This window comes from Anopheles arabiensis, chromosome 3 (genome assembly GCF_016920715.1).
Source record: "Anopheles arabiensis isolate DONGOLA chromosome 3, AaraD3, whole genome shotgun sequence".
In the NCBI taxonomy this organism is placed as follows: Eukaryota; Metazoa; Arthropoda; class Insecta; order Diptera; family Culicidae; genus Anopheles; species Anopheles arabiensis.
The window spans coordinates 47580437-47604316 of NC_053518.1; the positions used below are offsets into that span (position 1 = coordinate 47580437).

The 23880-nt window shown below is 41.9% G+C and overlaps 1 protein-coding gene across 5 annotated transcripts; it reads right to left on the reverse strand.

Annotated features, from left to right (window-relative positions):
• Positions 1 to 1506: 1506 nt before the first annotated feature.
• LOC120900650 (dopamine N-acetyltransferase-like) lies at positions 1507 to 23327 on the reverse strand. 5 transcript variants are annotated; one of them, XM_040307942.1, is made up of 5 exons: positions 22103 to 23327; positions 3884 to 4318; positions 3367 to 3546; positions 2471 to 2623; positions 1507 to 2361 (listed from the first exon to the last, which is right to left on the reverse strand). In XM_040307942.1, exons 2-5 carry the CDS (start codon positions 3992 to 3994, stop codon positions 1948 to 1950), a joined length of 858 nt encoding a protein of 285 aa, XP_040163876.1. In that variant the 5' UTR covers positions 3995 to 4318; positions 22103 to 23327; the 3' UTR covers positions 1507 to 1947. The 5 variants fall into 5 exon arrangements, with proteins under 5 accessions (XP_040163876.1, XP_040163875.1, XP_040163877.1 ...); XM_040307941.1 differs by lacking the exon at positions 22103 to 23327 and adding an exon at positions 6150 to 6528; XM_040307943.1 differs by lacking the exon at positions 3884 to 4318 and having other exon boundaries at positions 22103 to 23326.
• Between the last annotated feature and the right edge of the window lie 553 nt (positions 23328 to 23880).

A 23880-nucleotide genomic window follows, 5' to 3' on the forward strand; every position in this document is an offset into this window, starting at 1 on the left:
TCAAATTGGAGTCTAAAAGAACGCTCAGGTTTGTAGTATAATTTCATCGATTAACCGCGGCACCGTCTATGAATTGGGCTGTGAGCTCCTGCATTGACAAAATGACAAACAGAAGCATTTCTAAATGCAGATAGTCAGGCCGATGCGTTTGCACTAGTGATGGGTAAAGTTGGCAAAAAACTGGAGTCGACTCCAATCCGACTCCGATTAATTCGGAATCGACTCCGGAAGGTAGGTCCGCCCTGCATCATCTAGAGTCGTTCGGAATCGTTCAGAGTCGTTCGGAGTCGTCCAGAGTCGTTCGGAGTCGCCCGGAGTGCACGCGGTTAACAAGTGCACGCGCAAAGTGAAAGACTAAAAAACACAAGGAAAGGAAATGTCTGATCACAAGCACAAAGGCTCCTGTTGACTCCGACCAACTCCAATTCCGGTCAACTCCGAATGACTCCGGACGACTCGGAACGACTTCGACTCCGATCGACTCCAAACGACTCCGAACGACTCCGAACGACTCCGAACGACTCCGAATGACTCCGACGACTCCGGACGACTCCGGACGTCTCCGGACGACTCCGAACGACTCTGGACAACTCCGAACGACTCCGATCCGACTCCGACTCTGGGCGACTCCGACTCCAGGTGGATCTAGTTGTTCCATTTTGCCGAAGTTGGAAGCGGACTAACAATAGTCGGAGTCGGATCGGAGTCGTGGATGCGCTCCAGAAGGCATATCACTAGTTTGCACCACGTGCATAAAGGTATTGAGACAGTCTTGCAGCAACAAGCAGTCATCTGTGTTGTGTATGGGCGTGAACATTTTTGCGTCGTCGGCATCTTTTTTCTCATCCAATTATTTGGTTTTTTAAATATAAAAATCTAACAATATAAACACTGAAGTGATGTTTTATTAACTATTTAAACGAGACCTTGTTAAATCATGTCCGAAAAGCTAGAATTTCGCAACATTGGAGCCTGCATTATTAAATGAAACGCACTGACTGATAATTTTTCCAATCCATTTTATTTGCACATTTTGAAAGAACGCTCCGTAGCTGTTGTACGAATTGCGAACAAAAGATACAGCAAATTAAATACGAACAATAAATTCGGTGCTGAAATTCATTCAAGTTGTTTTTTGGTAGCGCAAATTTAATCAATGCAAACGTTCATAAACGCATCTCAACCATAAAACAAAACGGCTCCGGGTCGGTCGCGCCGAAAACTGTGTCCATTCACCTAATATTTTACGGACACGCGTCGACATGCCCCATTGAGAATTGCATATCTACACGTCGTTTTGCGATTCTTTCCGACTCTTCGAAGAAAAAAAAAACAGACAACCAATACAATGGTTTTGTCTGGATTTTCTTACTGATGTCTTTAATACATTTTAATGAATTTCTTCTTGCTTCTGTTTTACGCAAACAGTAATTATACGCAACTGGTACCAGGCAACACTAACAACACTAGAGGTACTATTTCGGACTCACCGCAACACGATCAAGCCTGTGTGCGTGTACTACGTATAAATTATTATTTATTATCTGATTACCAATTACATATATTTATGCGCAACACTGTTGCAATTATCGCATCATCACCTTAGAGGATTGCACCCAACTTATGTTAATGTCCACCGTGACGATCAAATGCAGCACACTTAAAAAAGAAGCATTATCACAAGTTGGCATATCTATGCAACTATGACTTCTTGTTGTTAACATTACCCCACCCCAAAGGAATCAAATGGATGCTGTGTGTGTGTGTCCTTTTTCTGTTAAATAGTAATTGACATGGCGCGATTGCGGCAGTTGAGTGAATAAAATCCGGTTCTATTACTCCATGCCAAACAGCGATGTCCTAGTGGGTCCATTTTTGTGTATTGTTGTTTTCATGTACGAGCTAGACAACGGTGAAACAACTTCCCTTTACGCTCATTGATCCGAGCTACTGGTCTAAGCGTTTGGTGAGGATTCGCAGCGCTACGTGCGGCTTCTCGGGATCGAACACCTGCTCACCGTTCACCAGATAGTCGGCGTACGGCAAGCGATACACCTCGTTAAAGTCCATCTTCTCCATGACGCGGGCGGAGAAGTGGCTGCTGCACAGCACGTGTATCAGCTTGATGCCGTTCCGCGATGCGTAGTCGAGCGTGCGGTCAGTTAGCATACCGGCAATGCCCATGCCACGGTAGTTCGTATCGACCGAAATGATTTTGCAGTCCAAAAATCGATCAATGTCCGGGTACAGCTCGAAGATGTCGAACTGCTCGTCCACATGGTCCATCAGGGCCATGATTTTCCTAAACTTTGGATGCGCACAGTTATCAGCCAGCTTAGCCGGAGGCTCATCGCCGGGTTGCTGCAAATAGAAAAAAGGTAAATCAAAACGGGGGACGCAAAATTGGGCTTGTAGTTTGCCGTTAGCCAGCAAGAAGCCGAAAGTGTCTGTACGAAGATAAATCACCTACCGGTTTCATGATGGTTCCGTTCAGAATTACACCCACAATTTCGCCCCGTGAGTTGACGGCCTTGTAAGAGGAGTGTTCGCCCAAGCTTTTGGTACAGTACTTTTCCAGCTCCTTACATTCGCCGAGCTGAACGTACGTGTTGAGCGGTTCATCCTGGAAAGAAAAGCAGAGCCACCGGTAAGGGCAAGGACACTCGAATATGCTAAACCCACAAGAATATCCTGACTGCTAGGCGCTACAGCTGACGGACTGGAGAAGGTGGTGCAGATACTGTTTCCGTGCGAAATTGGGGAACCAAGAAGAGGGAGACCCTCAAAGATGCATAAATTGAATTCTTTTCATATTTTATTCATCCCATTTCCATGATGATGCATTATTCATGGTCATAGACCGATTCGTGATCCCCGTTACCTGGGCCTAAGATAATATGAACGGAAAATTTGCAAATCCACAGCAAAATGGCGTACATCGTAGTGTAGCGGTTAGAATACGTTAAACCAACCCACAGTTCTTGGGATACAGGTGGCAAAGGGGTTTTGATATGAGCTGCATACACTTATTTGTATTATAGGTAAGCTTAGTATGAGGTTTAGTCAACCGCGCGATCTAATACAAGAAACTTGCAAAACACAGGGCGTGGTTCGATTCCCATCGGGACTGGTCGTCCATATTTACTTTCCTACTATTGGTTTATAAAAAGTAAAAAATGCAAATCCTTTCAAAAACTTTGGCCTTTTAAAATCAATAACGGTTTGTTTTACCAATTGAAAAAAAAAGTAATTGTAAACTCTATTTGCACACAAACACAAACCAGTGGTTTAAATGTGGTTTAAACACTGGAAATTGTGCAAACATTATTTTGGCCTTTTTTTCGTTCTAGCAAATGGAACACTTACCTTAAAGAAAAATCGTTTCAGCAGATCCAGCACCGGTTCGGTGTCTTCCTCCGTGATAACCGAAATCGATAGCTCCCTGTCGATCTCGCTCAGCTTCGCATCCACCGCATTAGCCGTTCCATCGCAGATGGTTGGTGCCTTCGAAGCCATGCGATTGCTTCTGGTCAGTAAATTCGACAGCTAAAATAAGGAATGGCAACGCAAAAACACGATGTAAATTAATGCGGGAAACAAAACCGACGGTACGGAGGTACAGAATTTCATTCCGGCCTAGAATGGTGCAGCTCCGCAACCGACCAGCAGCGGAACATGAACACCGTTTTGCATCGTAACCCGTAAGCGCACCACAAAGAGCTGGTGAAACGATTTTGCCAACTATGCAAACATTTGTTGAAAGGTGTTATTGTTGCTGCATGTATCGTCAACGGTTGGTTTGTGTGTGTGTATGTTTGTTGGTTGTGGCGGCGGGGTTGCAAAGAGCGGGTGATTTTGCAGTGAAATAATAAATAATACTTGCCATCAGACATGTTTCATCCAGCATGTGAGGATCATGATGGGTGGATGAAACGGTCATGCCGTTGAGCGCCGATGGTAGATGCTCGACGTGATTTTGAATCTCAACCTTCATTTTGGCCAGATGTGATTGGGATTGGATGCGTTTGTGGAGGGTTTTTTGTTTTTACAGCACGCGATATGCGAGCAGATGTGTGAATTGGGGATGGGAGGGCTCGAATTCGAATTTCGCTTGTGCAATGGCGATCGGAGTCGGACGACGTTGATGCAAATAAAGGGATCGCGATAATATGCTGCAGAGATGCGATGTAATGTATGTAACAGCAGCTCTAGAGGGTGGTTATTATCGGTACAAACTATAACGGAAAGCTCAAATGCTCATGCAGGATATCGAACGGGTCAGGTGGTGTAGATGTTTATTCTAAATGAACGAATTTACCTGTAATGAAATGAAGCAAAACAAAACAAAGGAAGGGAAAACGAAAAACATAAGTTAATGAAATTTAGAAAATTAGTAACAAATGAGTGGCCCAGGAAAAAAAATTGAATAATGAAAATAATGTAACGTAACGTAATTGATCGTATTCAACGTAATTGATCGTAATTGAAGATTCAAAGTGTTCAAACAGCTTTTTTTAAAAGGTAAACAAATCCTAAATCGTTCACATCGATTTTAGACTAGAGGTGTGTCTAAAACCATACGGTTCGTTAAGTTCATTCAAAAGAAAGAACGTCCTTGGTGCATCTAATAACGTAAATCAATACTTTATAAATCATAATGTACTGAGTTGTTCATAAAAACAACGTCCTATCCGTCGCAATAAAGAACGTCTTAGTAAGCCAGGTTGTTTATTTCCTCCAATACAAATATGAACGTGAACCGCATGACCAGGACGTTCACAAAAAGCACGTCCTATCCGTGGAAATAAAGAACGTCCTATAGTAAGTTTTACATCTAAATGAAATACAGGATTCTAAAAGCCACATAAATCTGATATTTCATTTACATCACAATAATTTTTAATTTCTTCAGCATGATTTTCAATACTACTCAAGCTGGATTGAGTTTGACAGTTCTTTGTTATGTGTTGAAAATTATGTGCTGAATCTGGAATTTCATTTTGAACCAAATACACCATCCGACGGCTGTTGAAAAACATCTTGGAAGCGGAGGACATTCGAAAGTGACTTGGAAAATCCTGTAAGTAGTACGTTAACGTTCATGAAAATGTACCAAATTGCCCAAAACTAATCGTAGACCCAATACAACGCATGTACACTACATGACCCATACAATACAAATGTTCAAACTATCTATCGTCATAAACCCCTACCTTTTCTTTATGGATATATACAAAAAAATGAAAATTCCTAAAAATGTTCAAGTTTTATCTCAATGAAACAAAAACTGGGTATTTTATTGAAAAAGAGTTTTGCACTTTGTTTTTGTTTCGTTATTTTAGTAAATAAATTACAAAATTAATTTCAAAAAATGAAAAAAATGAAAACTAATTTTGAAGCATTTCCAATGAATCATTTAAAAAAAAAAACAATTTTGTAAATTTATTTTGCGATTTAGCTACCAACACATAATAAATTGAATGGGTCTGAAATTAACTAAAACATACGGTTGGATCGATTACTAAAACGATTTGATGATGCACTAAAAGCATGTGGAATAAAACCTTCAATTCCTAACGAAATATAAATATAATATATTTGAAATGCACACTGCCAAATTCTTATCTCACTGTATTTCAATAGAATCCCTATTTGAATTTGAATATCGAATAGTCCGCTGTACTACGTGTTTTTTTATTAGATCTTTAATCGACTGCTCATCCGATGGAGCTTCTCAGCGATGCATAACAATTTGCGCACATGCAGTTACATCGTAAAATCAATGCATCGAAGTGTAACCGTCCCGAAACGTATTCTAAGTGCAAACGTTGCCCACTGAGCTCGGTGCTATTTAAATGCGAGAAGGTATTGTTTAGGGCAGGAAATTACAATGGGCGCACTGTTACACCTGTTTGTAAGAGGGGAACACGCCCGTATTCGAACGACGCTCAAGCTCACGTGTTTTCTTGTGATTGAGCTCATTAATATGCAAAGAAACAACGAAAAAGAAAAGTAAAATAATAGAACAGTGTCATCTAACGACGGTAATAACCGGTAATAGCGGGTCGCACTCTAGAAACACTAAACGGAATATACAACAACAGCAAACCAATTTCGCAAAAATCGTCGCACCCATCCCGATTACGTACACATGCCACAGGGTCACGAACGAACAAAATGCACACGTGTTTTGCTTATGTATTTTTTGTTTTTCGGCACACAATCTTCCAGATTAGCCAATCTGTTCGCCGTCGCCGGATGATGGGGCCGGTTAGCTCGAACAGAATTTGCTGTATGACACTTGGCGGGGCACCCGAAGCCCAACTGTTTCACACTTTAAGTTTTCGAAAGAATCGCGGAACCGTTTCCGTTCGCACACGCGACTACAGCACTAAGAACACCAGGACTCGTGTAACTGCCACTCTGGCAAATGCACGTATATTTTTAGTGGAATTTCGCGTGCGCCTTCGAAAAACACAGTGAACACCGCAGGGACAACAGATGCAATGAGCTTTCATTAGAAACGGGCTCGTATATATACTGCACCACCGTTCTGCCGTGCTTCTAGCCGCGAAAGCTTCTAGCACACGCGACTAGCTCGCTAGTCAGGCGGCAGCGCGCGTTCGCACACATGCGCTACGTGCGCGATGTGAATGTGTGCGCCGCCGGGCTGGGTTCCCCTTGTTCTGATTGTGTGCGATAGTGTACGGACAGACAATCGGTTTTAGCTGGTGGGGTGTGCAGCAGCATCCGGCAAAGGGGCGCGGTGGGAGGTCGGGAGGGACTCGTGCGGGATTGTGTCCGCTACACCTAGGATGCATTGAGATAAAACAATATGCAACCTTCCTTCCGTTTTGCTCGCCGTTCTTACAGACAGGCAGCTAAGAAGGGCGGCTTTCCTGTTCTAGAATGGGTACAGTGCTTGTGCAAAGTTGTACAACAGTGGAAGAAATTGATAGAAAATAAGAATTTGGGCTTGTGTTAAAGAATAGTATGGAACATAAAATGTTTTGTTTTTAATTAGTAAGGACTTTACGCCTTTTCTTTAGTGAATAATTTTTTTTATTTAATTGTACTAATTACATTAAAATTATCCTAATAAAAATATAACAAACAAAAATATCACAAATTATTAATTAAAAATTATCCTATCCTATTAATGTTATCCTTAACAAAAATAATTAAAAGTATTAAAATAATAAATTATTATTGCAATAAATATCACCAAATATAAGAAATATATACATGTATTCCCCAATATACGCTATTAATGCGGATATCGTTAATAACGTATCTCGAATATTGGCGTAAGGCGAATTTCGCAGTTTTCAGTAAAATTATAGCTAATTTTGCTTGAAATAGTCGGTTTTAGCCAATAAATTAGTTATTTGATGTGATTTCAACTGAAAATTAAAATTTCAAACCATTTAAAATATTTTTTTTTTAATTCGACGAAAAGGGACTTTTGTTTGGTTTTTGACATTTAATGTGTCAAATCAGTACAATTAATTTTAAAAAAGTCAAATTTAGAAAATTATGTTAAAAGTTAAATCATAAAGTAATATAATAATCTTGTTGAATACGACCTTTCATCAGTTTTAATGACACTTAAAACACTTTAATCCAAAATTATATTCAAGTCAACATGTATGTTTGGTTAAATACTAGCATCAAAGGATAATAAATTAAACAATAAATAAAGCATTTGTGAAACAAGAAACATGAACAAATCCACCCCATAAAGTAATGTGCTGCGCGTGTGCCAACAACTTTTATTGCACACTGTAAAATAAGAACGAGAACGGTTTTTGTTTTTGTCAAGCCTCAAAAAAGCCTGTTCTCCCTTTCTTTTTCCTTGTTCTTACGTTCCCACCGCAATGCCAATCACTTTGCTTCGTCCATGTTTGCACTTTTATTCCTTCGCAAGATATCGGGCAAAGCATACATATGAAGCCAAGGATACTTTCCGGTGTCTGCAGCCTCGCCATATTCCTTGCTCTAATTTTCAAAACGTAGCATAACGTACGACGAGTTTAGCCGTGTTTTGTGGACAGGAAGATGGATGCCTATGCGGAGGGTAAAGAGAATACCGAGCAAGGTTCGTGAATGTTTCAAGAATATCATATTACCTGTACTGGTTTTCGAATACAACGATTGTATGCTATACATTGTACACAGTTTATGCGGCAAAATCTGCACATTACAGCAAACAAAGTTTTAGAAACTATGAAACGCACATCGCACCCATTAAGCGCAACATGTACACATCATTGTGTTAAATGTAACAGCTCAAAGCAGATTAAATTATCCTTACTCTAAAGCATGGTTTTACAGCAAAGAGAAACAAGCACAATGAACACCAGCAAGGTGTAAGCGTACACCGACACACGGTGGTAATTAATTCGTTCCGATACGATAAACATTCGATATGAAGTGTTTAAAGTGGAAGTGTCCAAAATCTGCCTGGTTGTTCCATGCGACTCCAGCGATCGAAAGATAAGCGCGAGAAGAGTAATTCAAGGTACTTCCGCCCATGTCTCATGTTTCCCTCGCCCGAGTAAAACCATGACATTGACAGACCATCCGATGTGGTTGTTTTATGTAGAAACTCTAAAAAATCCTGTCCCACGACGGTAAGCTATTTTTAAAACCGCAACAAAGCCTTGAACGGACGAACCTACCAGTGCACTTCTGGCACTCCCGGGCGTATCCCCGGCGTACGGTCAACACGAACCGGGCAGGGAAGCAGGGCATTCGAGTTGCACTTTATTTTTATTTATGCTCCAGTTGCTACTATTAAACTCCACTGTTTGGCTTTCTCTTGCTTACCTCACTGTAATAGTTTTGTGTACGTCAATACAGACGGAGTGTCCTTTCCCTGGGGAGGGGGAGGCGAGTTATCGCGGTTCTTTTAAACTCAGAAACGCAGTATGCAACATGTTTCAAACACTGACTGACGGGATGATTTGGGGCGGGTTGAAGGAACGAAAGTAATAACCGATTTCATTGCACCATTTTTTTTGTACGCCACCATCCGACAGTGGCCGCTTCCAAATCGTCACTATGTATACTACTCGGTTCACGTTGCGCGATCGCGTGAGTAGAAACCAGAATGGGACACTGGCGAGCAATCTGCATCCGTCAGCCTCAGCTGGTTGATTGATGGTTAGAGAACCGTTGACACGGACAGACAGAACCGAATCATCTCGTCTCGTCTATGTTGTTGGCCATCTGTGGGATTTGACTCGACGGGAGCGGGTTAGCAGGATAGCAAGTTTTCGGGTGTCGCTGCTGCGCTAAAAATACTACATTTCTCTCCTTCTCTCTATCTCTCTCTCTCTCACTGTCTCTGAGTTTTCCGCGCAAAAATCGGTCCATCTTCCAGCTGCTATCGGTACCTTGCTATTAATAGTTTTTGTAACGAACGAACAACGACGGAAGGTGCAAACCAGTGGCGCAAATAGCCTGATGCTACCGCAATAGTTATGATTGAGAGAATAAGGACGAAGTACTTTGTTGTTTGTAGTAGCTTTTAGTATGTCCGGGTTTGATTGCCTTTTTGATGCAATGCAATTGCACCGGATCTAGCGCGTGGGTAGAGGACCGGTAGTGCGCCGGGATGAACTACAGTGGCAAATGTGCAACGATGAATAGTACGATTCAGCTTCATATAAACCATTCTCTTTATTAATTCCTACTCTGCAGGATGGTCTGCTCGTGATGAGTTTTTGCATTTGCTTTTCATCTTTGCTTTTGCGTTTGTTGTTATGAAACCATTCTATTTCAGATTACCTCTTTTCAAATGTATTAGAACTTTATGTTTTTACATTATATTAGTTTTGTTTTGTTTGTTTAAGATATTCTGAAATCAGTTGTATTTGTATTATAAAGAGCACATCTTTACTTAGTTTTACTCATTAACTTATTACTTGTTATTTTTCTTTACGTATTAACTTTATTAAAGATTTTTAGATGTTTGGATTTTAGATCCGTTTTGAAAAGATGTATTTTAAGTTATTTATATTTGAAGTTATATGTTAAAATGCTGCTTATATTGATTTTTATGTTAGTAATTTTTGTTAAATGTAATTTTACTTTTTTTAAGAAACACTGCAAGCAAACTTTCTTTAAATTAATACAGAAGAAATAAGACTACAAGTTTGGCATCAAATATAAGGAAATAATCTACTTGTTTTGCGTATTACAATGTTCTTTACTTATATTTTTAGTTTTTTTAGATTCAATTTTAATCCAGTGATTATTCCAACATCTTCAGTTTTACAACAATTGTTTAAAGTTTTACTTCAACTTTTGTTAAAAAGACAACTAAAACTCAATATTTAGAAAAAATAGTGTTTTACATTGTCACTGCATTGTTTTGCGTCTTGTTTCTGAAACTGTAATCTATACGTTAAAACAATACGATCCTTTCCCCTTTTGAATTATTAACCATGTTTATTGCCCCATATGCAACTGACGTGCACCGCCCGCGAACGGTGTCATTGTCCATCGCTCCAACGAGTCAGCTGATAGAGAATGAAGGGATAAGTAAACTGAACGCTCAACCTTGTGCGCTAAATAAACGTGCAATGTCGCAGACGGAACAGGTTGGCGGTGACTATTTTTGGATCAAAGGGAAATTCTGCTCCGATTCTTATCCGGGTGCAATACGCACTACGGTAACTGGAATCGGCTGGAGCGACTCAAGTCATGAAAAATCATTTCAACGAATGTCACAAGTCCCACGATTATTCCTGCCCCAAAACCCGCTCACAGTGTAGTGCACTCTTTGTCGTTGTCGCGAGTGCAATAAGGAGCCAAGAAGGTGAGCAAAGTGGAAAAAAAATGATTGAGCCTAAAATGTAGCTCGTTTAATTAATTTCGCTGCACTCGTCGGCGGCAGCTGGCCTGCAATTGTGGATCGCTCCACGGCGGCTCTCGCAGTAGAATGGAGCAAACTTTAGATGAATTTATCACTAGATTCGGGCGCATAAATTAGCTTACCTTGGTTGGGATCAGTACGGCCAGACGCCGCTCCAATCCGACCGTATGTCCTTCCGCTGCTGCCGTGTCGCATGTTTGCATGTTGATCTACGTACACCGGTCGTGAGCCACGCGACCACACCATTAGCGTTGCGCGTCGATCCGCTCCCGGTTCGCATTTAATTTATGCATCTCATGCGGTGACGATATGAAAATCGGAAACACTCCCGTAAGCAAGTGTGCTGGATATGGGAGCACTTATTACCATACAGCCATGATCATCGAGCTGCGAGCACCGTGAGCCGCAACACAATGCTGTTTGATAAGAAAGTACGGGCGAGCAAGCGAAACACCTGCTGCGCTTTGTTGCCTGCTGTTCGCTACGCTCACCCCGGTGAACCTGCAAGGGTGCCCCGGGGGTGTTAATTCATTACCACCAGTGGCTTGGTGCGGCTAATGGGATTAAATGTTTGCGTATCCAGCCGGACCTAATTTTTATTAGAATTGCACACAAACAAAGCAGATGTAGATTGGTTAATGTTTGCATTTTATCTGCAATTTCTGACCCAATTGTCTAGGTTCAAAATATCTGAACGTAGTATGAATCTTTTTTACTTTTCTTAAGCTCTGTGGTCTTAAGTACTTCTAGCAAATACATCCTCTTCTTTTTAATAACACTTTGAATAGAGAAGAATGTAGATGAAATTTTGCTAAAATTGCTTCTACACGGACGGACTGGTATCGAGTTTTATCTGGAACACTAATAACACGTATAACCAGACTGGACAGTAAATACAGAATAGTTATTGTATACAGTGGAGTACTCCTTCGCATAACGAGCAGTCTAAATACGCAGAAAAAAACGAGCAATATCATTCGTGTTTGAGGTACATTTTTTAGAGCTGATCTGAAATCAATATCAAGATCGGATAAGAATCGTTTAATATAAATCTATTGTCAGGAGGAGATGTTTCGTATCCTTGTGTGATGCATAAGTGTGTGCTATAATAACGAGTGTTATTTGTGCGCTTTTCTGCATCTACTTGTTCATGAAGGCGATAGTTATCCTTGCCAATTGCTGGCAGCAGGATAGCAAGAGTTTCGTATGACTGCATACATTTATCGAAAAGTTTTAAAAACTGTATTCGTGCTGATTTCTTGATTCGTAAAAAATGTAACCACAACAAATTTTCTATTGTGATGAAGCTTTCTTATTTTGGAGGAGTAGGAAATGTTTAACAGTGAAACAATAAATTTTAACAACCATATTTTCGGGAAATATTAAAAACAAAATAAAAAAACGACACCTTTTAGAGAAAATGGATCAATACTAATCACAAAAAATGTGAACTACAAATATCTTTAAAATTATTTTTATACCTTTTTTGCATCGAAAAACATATTTTTTAGATACTTAAATACTTTCTAGTTTTTATAACACTAATAAAAAAATCAAAACATTTCTTTATCCATACATTTTAAGTGCATCTAATTTGTTCAGTTATTGCTCAATAGTAATGCAACGCAAGTATAACAATTTTAGTACAACCAATTTGTGTACTAAATAACTCGCTAAATAATCACTCTCGTTTGAAATATCTTGAAAAATCAAAATTATCATACCCGCCAGCCAATTCGTCTAGTCTGTCTGATGTGCATTAAAATTCCAGCTAGTACAGTAATTGCCGGTGCTAGAGTAATACATTGTTCTTTAAAACATTCCACTACCCCATCATTTGCTATTCAATTAATAATATACTCAACCGTCGACTTGGAACCGCACCAAAAATCGCGTCACTTGAAACCGCTTCCGCGTCTGGGAGGATTACGTAAACGGCGAAGAATTGATTCCCGGCCTTTTTAGCGCGTGCATCGATCATGCTCGCCACCATTGTGCAGGTTATCAGGTTGATACGAAAGGGATTGTCTGTTAAAAAATGTAGGAAGGGGGACTGTCACGACACGGCAACGGTCACGGGTGCCACCACGAAGCGCGTGCAACAGTGTACCGTCCTTTCCGCCCTATTCCATAAACAGATCGGTTGGTGTTTTGCCGAACGGATATTAAATATCCGCCAACGTGCGTTAGATTGAATTAGTTTTTTTCAGATTAACACTGGGCCGTCGTGCTGAGCTGAGCCGTGAAGAGCTGAGCGTGCGAGTGAAACGAACGAATGTACGACGATAGAAAAACAAACCGTCTGCCGTGATAAATATTGGTTACACTCGCAAGCAGAGCCAGCAACACAGTCCCCGGTTTCGGCTTGCCCTGGGCGAAAGGGACCGCGGAACCGCACGTCAGCACCGGTGGGATCCATCTGATACCCATTAAGGTAAAGGTTTATTCTGGCTGTTGTGGACGATTAGATGTATACTTTTTTTTTCTTCCTCTGCATAATCCGATCGCTCGCTTGTGGGACGGGCGGGCGGATCGTAGTTTTCCGTGGGAAATAAGCATCGGCCGTACCAGACTTGGCCGCATCAAGCTTGTTAAACGACGCTGCTCGCTGCCTAGCCCGGCAACGCGATTCTCGAGGGGTAGAACAACATTCACGATTTCTGCTGGGCGAGCTTGAGGTTCGCGACAGGGTGGGCCACAGTTGGCAACATTCGAACCAGGAAATGGCACATGCGTTCTCTCGTGTCCTTTCACACGGCCGTTTGTCTGTGAATGTGTGAGGTTGCATTAAACAAGGGAAAATTTATATATTTATATTTATATAAGCAAATATTTTGAAATCTATTCAATCGGTTAGTTTTACAGTAATTTCCTTTCAATGACCGATTTGTGACAATTAATTTAATAAACACCTTTAAACAATGTCTCTGCTGACGAATTCGATAGTAAAAATAGATACATATATCGGTTCAAATTTGTTCAAAATCAACAACCGCATCGATTATCATTAAATCTCAATTCATTTATACCAACAGCTCGTGAACTGGCCGTAACAGTGCGTTGTTTTGGTTCACCCCGAGACAACCGCAGGTACCATCACCGACTGACGCTCGCGTTGCATCGGTATGCTGTGGAACGGACCTGTCTGCTTGAGTCGACGGCATGCGGCGAAGAGAATGTCCACTGCGAGCGGGTCGCGAATCGCAAGAACAAAACAAAATCCAACACACCGATTGCGCCCGCTGGTCGCGGCGGGCTAAACCTTCTTAAGCGTGTGGCCGGCCTGTGCCACGCGCCATAATTTCAAGGAACTCCTTCGGAAAGTTTATCACATCGCCATCATCGCCGAGCCGGGTCGGGCATTTTTGCATGGTCGCCGCACATATGCCGCTACACGTGCCGCCATAATTAGCCTGATCGTCGAGGACGCAAGGAGCGGCAAATTGAGCAGATAGAGGGTAAGCGTATAGCCGGAGTGCGGCTGCGGACTGGGAGACGGGTTGGGCGAACAACTTATTTTTCGATCTGCATCCTCTCCGATCGTACAGCGCGGGGACTGGGGAGATTTAACTTTTCGTACAATTTGAATCCACGCGACAGCCAGAGGAATTAATATGCCAGTTCTTTCCGCTGAAACAAGACAGGAAGTGAATCAACGCTTTCAAAATTTATAATGTGTGACATGTGGCACGCGCCCGCACGCTTGATAGACGCGAGAAACAAACAACAGATCGTCACGGGCAAGTATTTTGAAGTTGCTATTGGAAGTCCAGTATGATTAGCCCGTCCAGGCCGTTAGTATCCGCGCAATCGAGTGGGAACGTACACGAAAGGTGCATAAAAAAATTGCTGTAAAATTCAACCTGTCTCGGTGGCACGCGCCAATGTTGTGTGTGTGTGTGGGGGTACACGATAGCATGAGATTGAAATACGACACTGACAAAGTTTTTTGCATTGAAAAAAAGCCTGCTGCTACTGCCGCCTTATTCCCTCCAACGAGCTAACGACAGTTGATCAGCCTAGGGAGTGGGAAGCCCGGGGCAAGGAGCTTTAATGCACAGGTGGGCGGTAGTGATCGTTTTTTTCTTTCGCTGCGTTAGCTCGCGATTCGAGTTTGACACTCAGTAACAGGCGCGATCGGTACGCGATCGAGCGATCGATTGATCGTGATCAAGTGATTATTTATGAGCAATTAAAGTAATTTTTAATGCCACTTTCCGCTGTTTCCACTTAGCGCGTGCTGGCGGACAGCTGGGTGAACAGTGGTGATAAGCGCTTTTCCGGGCCAAAAGTGGGGTGTAGCGGAAAATTTAATAAAGAATAGATGAACGTCGAGCATACAACTTTTTTTAAAGACGTTTATATTATTATAATAAGTGTTTTCCAAAACTTTGTAAACGTTCATATAAATTATACATTGCAGTGAATCAATACATCGTTTTGTACGCTTTGTTATATTGTGGCCATATGGTAGCTGCTGGGAGGCAATGTGCTTGCAGGTCCAACAATATAGACCCACTAACATTCCGCCCGTTGCGTGCCCAATGCTCATAGTTTTGCGAGAAGCGAGTTTGCTATTTAATTACATTTAATTTAGCAATTCCTTTTTGCCGGTCGTGGTGTGATCGTTTTTTTTTTCTTCACCCCATTAACTTTTCGTGACATCCGTGATGCGGCGGGGAAAGGGGAGTCTGTCATCACGGCTGTGACCCGATGGTGCTTAAGCATCAATTTCCTGCTTGTTGTTTGAGTTTCCGCACCAGAGTGGTTGAGTGTTTGGATTGTTATCATATCGTTCGTTCAATTATATTGGAAACATTTTCACTTATCTCCAGCAGTAAGTGTAGCAGTCATGAATAAACACATAAATGTACACTCTCGATCGTCAACAGGGTTTGCCAAGGCAAAACAAAGGGTGCGGTTGGTATCTTGCAAAAAATCAAGACATCATCGACGATGCTGCAAGTTTATTTTCACACGCATGTCTTTTATAATTGTCTTTTTCTCTACGCATCGGTTGCTGTCTAGTTAAATATGATGCGTTTTTCACGTTTTTGCTATATTTATCTTCAGAAAAGTTGTTTGTCAAGTGTAGCTTGCACAAAGCACATCGAATGGGATAGTTTGTGCGAAGGCACGATCTTTCTATACCAACGCTTCTTAATTTAGCACAAATAAAAAAAGGCTTTAGTTGGATTTTCACTTACAATAGGGATATTTAATGCAAATTGAAGCTGTAATTGACGTACAATTGTTATTGTTGTATGAAATCATACCGTATGGCAGCTTCCAATATTTATGCTATAATTTACATGATTCTGTAAATTTGAGCAAAAAAGGAACTTTATTAAATATTTTTTTATACGGTGTTCAAAACTTCATACAAAATGCTGATGTTATATACGCAACACTAAAACAAAAAAAATATAAATATTAATTATTTTGCTAACCATCAATACAATTTACATTGCTGTAAGTTTCAAGCTCCCTGTGCGTAATAGTTACCATCAGATTGAATTTATAAATTGTGAAGATAATAGGTTAATACAATCATTACCCATTCTCCTGCTTGCCTTGATTGGGACCTCCGGTGCATGGAAAGTCCTTCTATAATAAAACAACAACAAAAACCCTATCGTGGATCGGTGTGATTGTTGCTCGCACACGCCGTATTTTATTTCCGTCAAGCCTTCGCTGCGAGTAGATCCTATCCTATCAATCGCTGAGTCGCGTGCCGTTCCTAGCATTTCCTTGCACAAAAAAGGGGACACATAGAAGTGACATATTTATTTATGTGTCTCAAGTTGGCGATGGATGGATCGTAGCGAGAGAGAAGGCGAGCGGAAACGCTCGCTTGTAACGCGCATCACGACATCACAACGCATGGGGAGCGTTCCCTTTGTAGAGCCACCTGTGCATGGTCGGTGTTTTGGGCTACCAGCCGGATATGCAAGTGTCTCACGGTTGACCAAGCGCCGGCCGCACCGCCACAACGCGGCTGTGCTGTTAGGCCGGCACAGCAGTACAGCTGATATCAGAGCTTGATTTCACGCTGGCTCGTCGTGCGGCCCAAGTGAAGGTAGAAGGTCATGGACTTCGATAATCAGTGCTAGCCGCTGTTTCCCGCGGTATCACGGTTCCCGAGGCGCCAAGCGCTGTATGTCGTGGTAACCATTGGATCGGACCGTGTTTAGAGTAGGGCATCGTTGGCGTCATGTCCATTGGGACAGCTGACGTTATTTATAGCATAATCTACCCACAATCCGTTGCCCTCGTCCGCGCACTGCAGCTATGCTGTGATCTCTAATTCTAATTGTAATTCTAATTAATAGCAGCCGGACGGACGGGGCATCGACAGTTCAAGTGCAGAAGCATGCCACACGGTTTGGTGCCGAGTGTGCGATCATGTATAGGTTCGATCGGTTGGTAGCCTCAATTCCCGGTAGCCTGTATGGCGGCCACTCCCCGTTCATTTAGCGCACCTGCCGGAGAGCTAGCACGTGGGATTAGAGCATTCCACTATTGGAAGTCCGATAAATCTTGCTGTCGGTGGAATGCGTACAAAACATATTTATGTAATCTGTATGATAATCAGGGTATCGCATAGCCGACGACAGATCGTATATCAGATTAAAATTTCCCATGACGAATAACGTCGTGGTTGCGATCGAGATCAGCTCCCGGGAGTGAGCACCGTGTAATCGGTGTTGGTTATTCACGACTACGATCTCGCACTTTCAGCAGTTTAATCACTTGCTGTAACATTAATGAAACGTGTGGCTTAGTAGATAATTGATTACTATTTAGATGTGTAGCTGGAACTTGCAATTTATAGGCAGTCAATACTACTTTGTTTCTAATTGAGTGTAAGATATGTTTGCTGCCATTTCTCATTGTTTGTTTGTATTTTTTGACACAATAGCAATAACTAATCGCACGGAACGGCTAATGATATTGCCTTATCGCAGGCGGACTCTGATCGGGGTCAGTAAAGCAGTTTGGTACAGGTATCCGTTTCCAGGTATGATAGTAGGAATCGCACGAATTCACCAATCAATCTTGTTATCTACCAGTTGTACGAGAAGGTTCGTTTTGCCTGTTTTTATAATCTTTAAACAATTGCTGCCCTAAGATTGGATGGCTGTGGATGGTCTTAGGAATCGGGAAGGGTGGTAAATTTACAGTAGAAGTAACGTTGTGTGTAGAAATGATTTTACCATCGAATTAAGCACAACCTACATTTAATTGTTGTATAGACTTTGCTGGTTAAATAAAAAGAACCATAAGTAAAATTAATATATAATTTTTCATTCAATATAAAACTCTTCGAATTTCCTAATATTTATCAAGTTTTGGTTATTATTTGATTATGATCATTTACGAATATTATATCAAAATAGTAAATAATATAAATTAATGCTACTACTTTATTAATATATTAAATATTCTCATAACAAAATGCAAAACAAAATTCAACACAAGGCAACGGCGCAGAAATCTGGAGTGAATGCTTATAAACAGCCAGACTTACAAACTACGATGATGTCGCCCTGGCACAACATCATTAGACAATCATGTGATTTCCTTTGCAATCATTTTAAATAAGATTCCACCAGGCCAGCAATCTGTAACATAAGGTACAGGCAGCTGTCACACGGCATAAACATAAAAGCGAACGTTGATTTCGTGTATGTAAAGAGCACTCCTTAGCGTACAGGAAGCTTTGTGAGCCACATCTGCCAAAAGCAGATCGTTACAAAACGTGTGCTTTTAGTATTATCTAGCACCGACACACACACACATACACTTACATAGTGTTGAAGACAAGCAAGGAGGAAAAAGTAAATCACAAAATAAAAAGGAAAAGTCTACCAAAAAAAAAGGACTAACAGTTCAGCATGGTTGCAACACTTTCCCAACGCGGGCTGGATTGGACTGGGTTATGTACTCAACATTTTTCCTCCTTCTCTGCCGGTGCGATCGAAGAAAGCACCATGAAAGTGGTAGAATTCCGAACGAAAGCACAGCTTCATCTAGTTGAAACGAGTATTTCGAGTCGGGTTGGTGGTGCAAGACCGAAAGATGGAAACCGAACGTGTGAATCTGTATTTCTGTTTGACGAATGGTACAAGGGGAACGTGCCGGGGCGAACACTGCCAGGGTGGAAGGTCAAGCCAAATAAAATCAAATAAAACATTAGTCAGCATTCAGAACGTGTCCGGTGGTTTGGGATGTATCAAGCCGTTTGCCTGTGTAGATAATTTCCTGCGAGATAAACACCCACCCTGGGTGGAATTGGATTTGAGTGAAAGCAAAAGCCCCAGGCTATAGCGAATCGAGCGAAAGGGGGGCGATGCCGGTTCCGGGTACGAGCGACATAAAGGGAATCGCTTAAGGTGACGGGCGGAGGGACAGTGGGACAGTGCGAATGGAAACGAAAAACGAACGACATAGATTCCGGAACCCGCCGGTTCAGTTCAATCCGATCTCAAACCAATTGAAGCGATTTCTGTACATAGCATCCTGGGTCCTCGGGATTGCTACCGTACGATTACCGAACCCTACGAAGTGGGAAATCTTCTTTCCCCGGTGGTGTCTCCCCCCATCATTACCGCGCTTATATAAATAAATGCCGGGTATATAAATATTCTCTGCACCCGCTCCTGACTGTGGCTGACTGACTGGTGGCCGCTTTCGCTATAAAATCGAGGGAAACTCATGTCCCTCCATAAACGGCAATCAGCTAGAAAACGTAGTAAAGTTTGTCCGCTCGTTTTCGTTTCGCTTGCTCCCTTTCCATCCATCTTTTACCAGCACGTCCGCAGTGCGATGTTGTGGGGAAAATGGGCGCGAAAAGTAACTTTTCAAATCTTCTACATCCTCGTCACTGTGGAACGTGCCACACCATCTATCCCAGGACGACATCGTTATGAAAGACCTAGTCTCTCTCTATGTGTGTGTGTGTACTATTTGGCGATGGTAAAGGATTTTCTGTTAAGCTTGCTCATCGCAGTTTGTTTGAATAGAGCGTAACATCTTGCTTATTTGCATGTTTGCATATTGAAATCTGTATTTTCCTTGCGAACAGACAGTTGGTTTCATCGACATGCGACATCGGGCGATAAATAGCGGATGAAGAACCATCCCACCAGCTGGACGATCAATCTTGTGCCCCAGGTTAGAATGCTTGTAACGTAGGTACACTAGGATAGTAATAAATCTGAAAACAGCTTTGCAGCATCCGATGTGTTCGAAGGGGTTGGTAGTTTACGAGACCATTACACAGAGATATCCTTTTTGCAATAATTACCCGTAACGTACTAAACGTGAATGTAGAACGATGCGCATCGTTTAGAGAATTTATTCAGAAGGCCAGCACGCGATGAGGATAAAAGACGATGAATTGAAATATTAATCACGGAGCTGTGACACAGTAATTAATAACCGAAATTTGCAGCTCTAGTGCTTCATGTCACGAATCACGATGTTTTCATTTTGCTTTACGATCTTTTTGAGTACAGTTACAGTCGTTTAACGATTTCATTTGCAACGATTTTCTAGCCATATTTTGAAAGAACTAAATCGTATAAACATGTGTATAATATGAATAATATTTATTTGGCCAAGTTAAGAACAACATAGAATCAAATCAACACAAAATACTCATTTTTGGGCGCTACAATATGTATGTACGAATATGGTACACTAAAACAATCTTTAAATGTTAGATATAAGAAATTAATGTTGATTTATACACAAGTCTGTTGAATAATTATCAATAATAAGTAGAATAATTGCAATACTAGCTTAATATTATTCTGATTTTACAGATATGCTAAAAATGATACTTGGTTAGTTCTCGCGCTGGTAATAGTTAGCTCCCGCACAGCTTGAATTAATCGAAGAAAATCTTATTGCATTAGAATCCTTCTATCCCATGGTATATGATCTATTTAGTGATCGATTGAAAATGAAGGGTTTATTTTTTTTTAACCCCAAATTGTTCATCCACATGTGGCGGTTATACATCGTTCCACATTGAGGCTTGAACTCACAATGGGCATTATTAACTTGTGCGAGTTCACGACAGTATCACGATGACAACATCACTTGTTATAAAAAAAAACTTTAATTCATTTCATAAACATTTTCTCAAACCGTCAACAGTGAAATTTGATTGACAATGAAATTTATAGGGAATGACGAAGCATGAAGCATGTTTGATGTCACATGTTATTGTAGTAAACGATTCAAATGGCAGGTGAATGGAATTATTCATTTTCCCTGGTACCTAATGATTGTTTTTTATGTGTCGTATAAATGAATAAATGTGAGTGAAATAAATAAATGAATGAAAGAAATATCTCTGTTACACATTATTTAACGTTCACTGTTTCACGATCATTAGATTTGGGACCTTTGTGGTGACAGCCACTGTTCAAGTAGTGTGTATGATATGTTTGAGAAATCTTCTGGTTTAGTTAAAATTTAACTAAAAACGAAGATTGTTTCGCAAAGTTTACCCATTATTGCCTTGGTGTTATGACTATCGCGCTGATACTCTGGAACATTTACAAGATTTTTGCATTTTTTCATTTTTGCAACGATGCTCCTTCCTTCGATTAATCTTCGAAAATAATTAAACCAAAGCTAAGTACATCCGGCATTCATCAAATACATACAGTCGTCAGCAACAGTTTTGCTGTGTATAGTTTGCTTGATACTTGTAATCTTGAAATTGACTGGAGGTTTAAAGCACTTTTTTCGGGAAATATTTATCTTAATCACAATCGCCTGGATGCCGTGTATTTGTGATTAGATCACATACACTCATGCCTTAGTATCACATACACGCTTCCCATTCCAAATGTCAAATATTCACTACTTACTAATTAGAAGTCGCTTGGAAAACATAAACTAATTAAATGGTATTTACAACAACAAATTAGAAAGCAAATGATATGAATGTAGTTAATGTGCCTGTTTTTATGTGTTATTCTTAGTGTGTGTGGTTAATTTAACGACAATTGTGTATATGAACAGAATCCATTTAACGATAAGCAACGCTTGCGGAAACTCCCCCAGCCAGCTTGCACATTGAGCCGTGTTTATATCGCTGCGTAATGAATGACCGTTATCACTACGAAAACACTCTTAACCGCAGGTAACAAGATTGGCATGCTGGTAAACTCAAATAGACCGTTCACACACTGGACTTACCTAAACAATTAAACGATACTGATGAATATACACCCGACGATTGATTGTTCCTGCGGCGGCTGCGTTCCAGTCGGTCCGACACTCGAACACACACTCTCACCAAACTGACCCGCACTGGAATCACGGTTTCGTCGGAAAACTCTTTAGCACCCGTTAGAGAAAAACGTTCTGTACCGTACGCCGGATGAAAGCTCACTGATACCCGGGTTACACAGTTCTGAGGATGATTCCCGCTCCGTGCTCGAGAAGGAAATTTCACCTAAAGTTCAGTCCAACGCCCCCCTTAACTTATCCACCCGCACCGTGTGGGCTCCACAAATACGGGACGCTGTGTATGCCTCCGCCCAGGGTACAAGTCCTGCCTTTCTTTCAGCACTGTATCTTATGCGGCCGCACTTGACGAAGCCGAAGTCGTCGTCGTCGTCTTCATCGTCGTTGTCATCGTGGCCAGCGTTGCTCCAGCACTGTGTCGTCGTTTTCTTATCACTCTCGCTTATCTCGCTTCCACTCCGCGCTGGAAGCCACGCTGCATCCGCGCACACTTCTATCCTGTTGGAGGAGTGTGTACTAAAACCGAATTTGTGGCGAGGAAAGATGTATCGGGTTTCTTTCGGAACTGTATCAGAAATGTGCGTTCGGATCACGTTTCGCCTGATTGTGGCGCTGGCTTTGCTACCTCGCCATGGGGAGGATAGCTGTGTGGTGGGTGTCTGGTAACGTTGGCACGAGGATTTCGTTGGTCACATTCAGTCCCGAGTTTGTTGCGGTTGTTGCCAAACAACCCGACCCACCCTCCTCCAGGCACACCAGGAAAGGTGGCGAAATAGGCGTTCGAGCCGAACAGTCTGAGGTTTCCGTTAGATTGATCGACCCGTGAAGATGAGTACGTGCTTCGTTAGTGGGTTTGCTTCAAGTATCCCTTCAGCCGCTTTTGCATATACTTCTACCGCCCTTCTGGAGTAGGGTAGTCTTTTTGTGCTCGGATTGTGTGTACGTATGTGTGTGTGAGTGTGTTTGTTGTAATTTTTCCGTTTCCTTCTCTTATCCTGCTAGTAAAAGCAAGTCGTCACGATGGGGCGGCGTGTTAAAGGACACAGCTGCTACCTTTCTCGACTCACCCACACGCAATTCAAGCACAAAAAGTGACAAACCCTGTACACAAAATGAGCAGAGTTGTACTATTCCCGTACACGTTTAGATGCGCCGTCGTCGAACGATAGTCTAGAACTGAGCCGGACCCATCGGTCTGGCTGATGAGGACCGACCACTCGTATGGATTTCCAACGGTTCTGTTAACGCGCCAACGAGGCAACTACCCGGCAACTGCTAAAATAACAACAATCACGACGACAACACAGCGACTGGTTGGGTTAGAAAAATGCTCTCCCTATCTGTGTCAATTTCTTATGCTCCCTCGCGCAGCGCCCCGCCTCCTCCCCGCGTACTGCTAATCCCCGGGCAGCTCCGGCACCGTATCAGCACCCCTCGTGCTGCGGAAAGTCACAGTCACGAACGTGCTACCACCGATATCGGATATATCGACGTACCGTTTCGGGCAACTCCAAATGCTGCACACCACAAATGCGAGCAGCACACCACGGCAAGTGGCATGCGGGAAGGCGTAACGGGGAACGCGGTGGTCCCAAATTAGCATTCTCGTAGCCCATTTTGGTTGGTGCAGGTTGAAGGGGCTTTTTAGAGTTGGGTGGAAAACTATATCCTAAACAAAAATAGGCCAGCGCAAGGAACGGTCGCGTTTCCCTTCCGTAAGCGAACCT